This window comes from Rhincodon typus, chromosome 45 (genome assembly GCF_021869965.1).
Source record: "Rhincodon typus isolate 14 chromosome 45, sRhiTyp1.1, whole genome shotgun sequence".
NCBI classification, from domain to species: domain Eukaryota; kingdom Metazoa; phylum Chordata; class Chondrichthyes; order Orectolobiformes; family Rhincodontidae; genus Rhincodon; species Rhincodon typus.
The window spans coordinates 2,908,254-2,910,254 of record NC_063376.1 but is presented as its reverse complement, the minus strand read 5'-3'; the positions used below and the strand labels follow the sequence as shown (position 1 = coordinate 2,910,254).

Sequence of the window (2,001 nt, the reverse complement as noted above, 5' to 3'; positions counted from 1 at the left end):
CCGACACCCCATGCGCCGGAATGGCACACCCCGACACCCCATGCGCCTAATGGCACACCGCATGCGCCGGAATGGCACACCCCGACACCGCATGCGCCGGAATGGCACACCCCGACACCCCATGCACCGGAATGGCACACCCCGACACCCCATGCACCCTGCTGTCTCTCTGTCTCCCACCCCCGGGCTCACCTGGCCTCCACTGCCGCCCTCCCTACCGGGCGCCCCGCCGCCGCCGTGGGTGAGCAGTGGGCGACACTCTCGGAAACCGCCGGCCTCTACCTCCTCCTCGTCCTCCGGCTGCTGCTGATGCTGCTGCCCGTGTCCGTCCTCGGGCTGCCCGAGGACCAAGCCGAGAGCTGGGGGTGCGGGCCTGGTATCTTCCTGAAGGAGCGGCTGGTGAGGCGGCGGGGCCTGATGCTGCCGGAGCCCGGGGCAGACACTGGCCAGGGCCGAGAGGGAGGTGGACAGCTCCCTCCAGTTCTGGGGGTCCAGGCTCCGGGCCTGGCCCGCCGCCTCCTCCTCTTCCTCATCGTCGTCGTCGTCGTCCTCCTCCTCTGACTCGAGGCCCCGGCTCTGCCCCCGGCTCCGGCCCTGCCCTCGGCCTCGGCGGCGCACCACCAGCACGAAGCGCACCGTCTCGCCCAGGTAGACCTGAGCCCGGCGCGGCAGGCCGCGGTAACGCCGGTAATCCGGCACCGGGCCGGCCGGAAAATACATCAGGTACTCGCAGAGGGACTCCATTGCCCCCCGCCTGGGCCCGGCCTCCGCCTCCACCTGCACCTGCACCCAACCCCCTTCACCATGGCAACCGCCGGCCCCGGGGGGTCAGCCGCAGCGCCACTCGGAGGAGCAGCGGCGGCGGGGGAGAACTACAAGGGAGCGAACACCGCCGGCGGGCGTGGGAGGCCTATGAACAGTGCCACTCGGAGGAGAAGCGGCAGCGTGGTGAACTACAAGGGAGGGAGTACCAGCTGCGAGATTGAGAGGACCAGGAACATCTCCACTCGGAGGAGCAGCGGCGGTGGGAGGAACAAACGGAAAGCGGGAGCATCACCGGCGGGAGTGGGAGGACCAGGGACAGCACCCTTCGGAAGACCAGCGGCAGCGAGAGGAACAACGGGAGAGGGCGCGCCACCGGTGGGAGTGGGAGGACTAGGAACAGCGACACACGGAGGAGCAGCGGCAGCGGGAAGTCCAGCGGCAGAGGGAGTGGGAGGACCAGCGCCATCTGGAAGGAGGGCGAACCAGCGGGACTGGGAGGGCCAGCGGGAGTGGGGAGGAGCAGCGGGAGGTGAGGAGCAGCGCCACTCGGAGGACTAGCGGGAGGGAGAGGAATAGCGGGGAGGCCGTAATTTTACGACGCTGAAACGCCCTTCGGCCCATCGTGTTGGTGCCAGTCATCAAACATCCATCAATTCTCATCCCATTTCCCAGCACTTAGGCCTTGAGCGTTGATTAGCCGTAGTCATATTGAATAGCAGAGCAGGCTCAAAGGGCCGAATGGCCTACTCCTGCTCCTATTTTCCACGAGTTGCACCCAGAATGTGTCATTTGCAGGCTTTTCCTTCTCAGCAATAATCAACCCTGATTCCCAATGACACGTGAGACCAGGATAATGGCTACATTGGGCTCAGGAATTTCCTTTGTCTGATATCTGCCCCTTGCCTTCAGCCCGCACTGTCAAAGACGCTCTTTCTTTCTTTATCCATTCGACTGGTCCAGCCGCCACTCCTCCTGCCTCACCATTGCTATCTGCTGCTGGAGGTCCCATTCCATGTCGTCACTCACAACAATTTCCATAAGAATGCAATAATGCTCCTCTCCAGTCTCTCCCATCTACCTCCCCCTCTGGGACTGGTGAGTTCCTTTGGAGACGCCAACTGAAGAATTGTGTCTGCTCATGCAGGAGCTCCCTTCGAGTCGGTTTCTTCTGAATAAAGGTATCTCGTGCGTTGATGGCTATGTTGCATTTCTTGAGGGAAGTCCTTTAGCGAAGCT

At 63.4% G+C, this 2,001-nt stretch overlaps 1 protein-coding gene across 1 annotated transcript in view; it reads right to left on the bottom strand.

Moving 5' to 3' along the window:
* The window catches only part of trappc14 (trafficking protein particle complex subunit 14), a 71,329-nt gene extending 70,149 nt beyond the window's left edge, over positions 1–1,180 (bottom strand). Inside the window, exon 1 of the mRNA XM_048620022.1 lies at positions 193–1,180. Within this exon, the coding sequence (XP_048475979.1) occupies positions 193–744 (552 nt within the window). The 5' untranslated portion in view covers positions 745–1,180. The remainder of the gene's footprint in view (positions 1–192) is intronic.
* Positions 1,181–2,001: the final 821 nt, after the last annotated feature.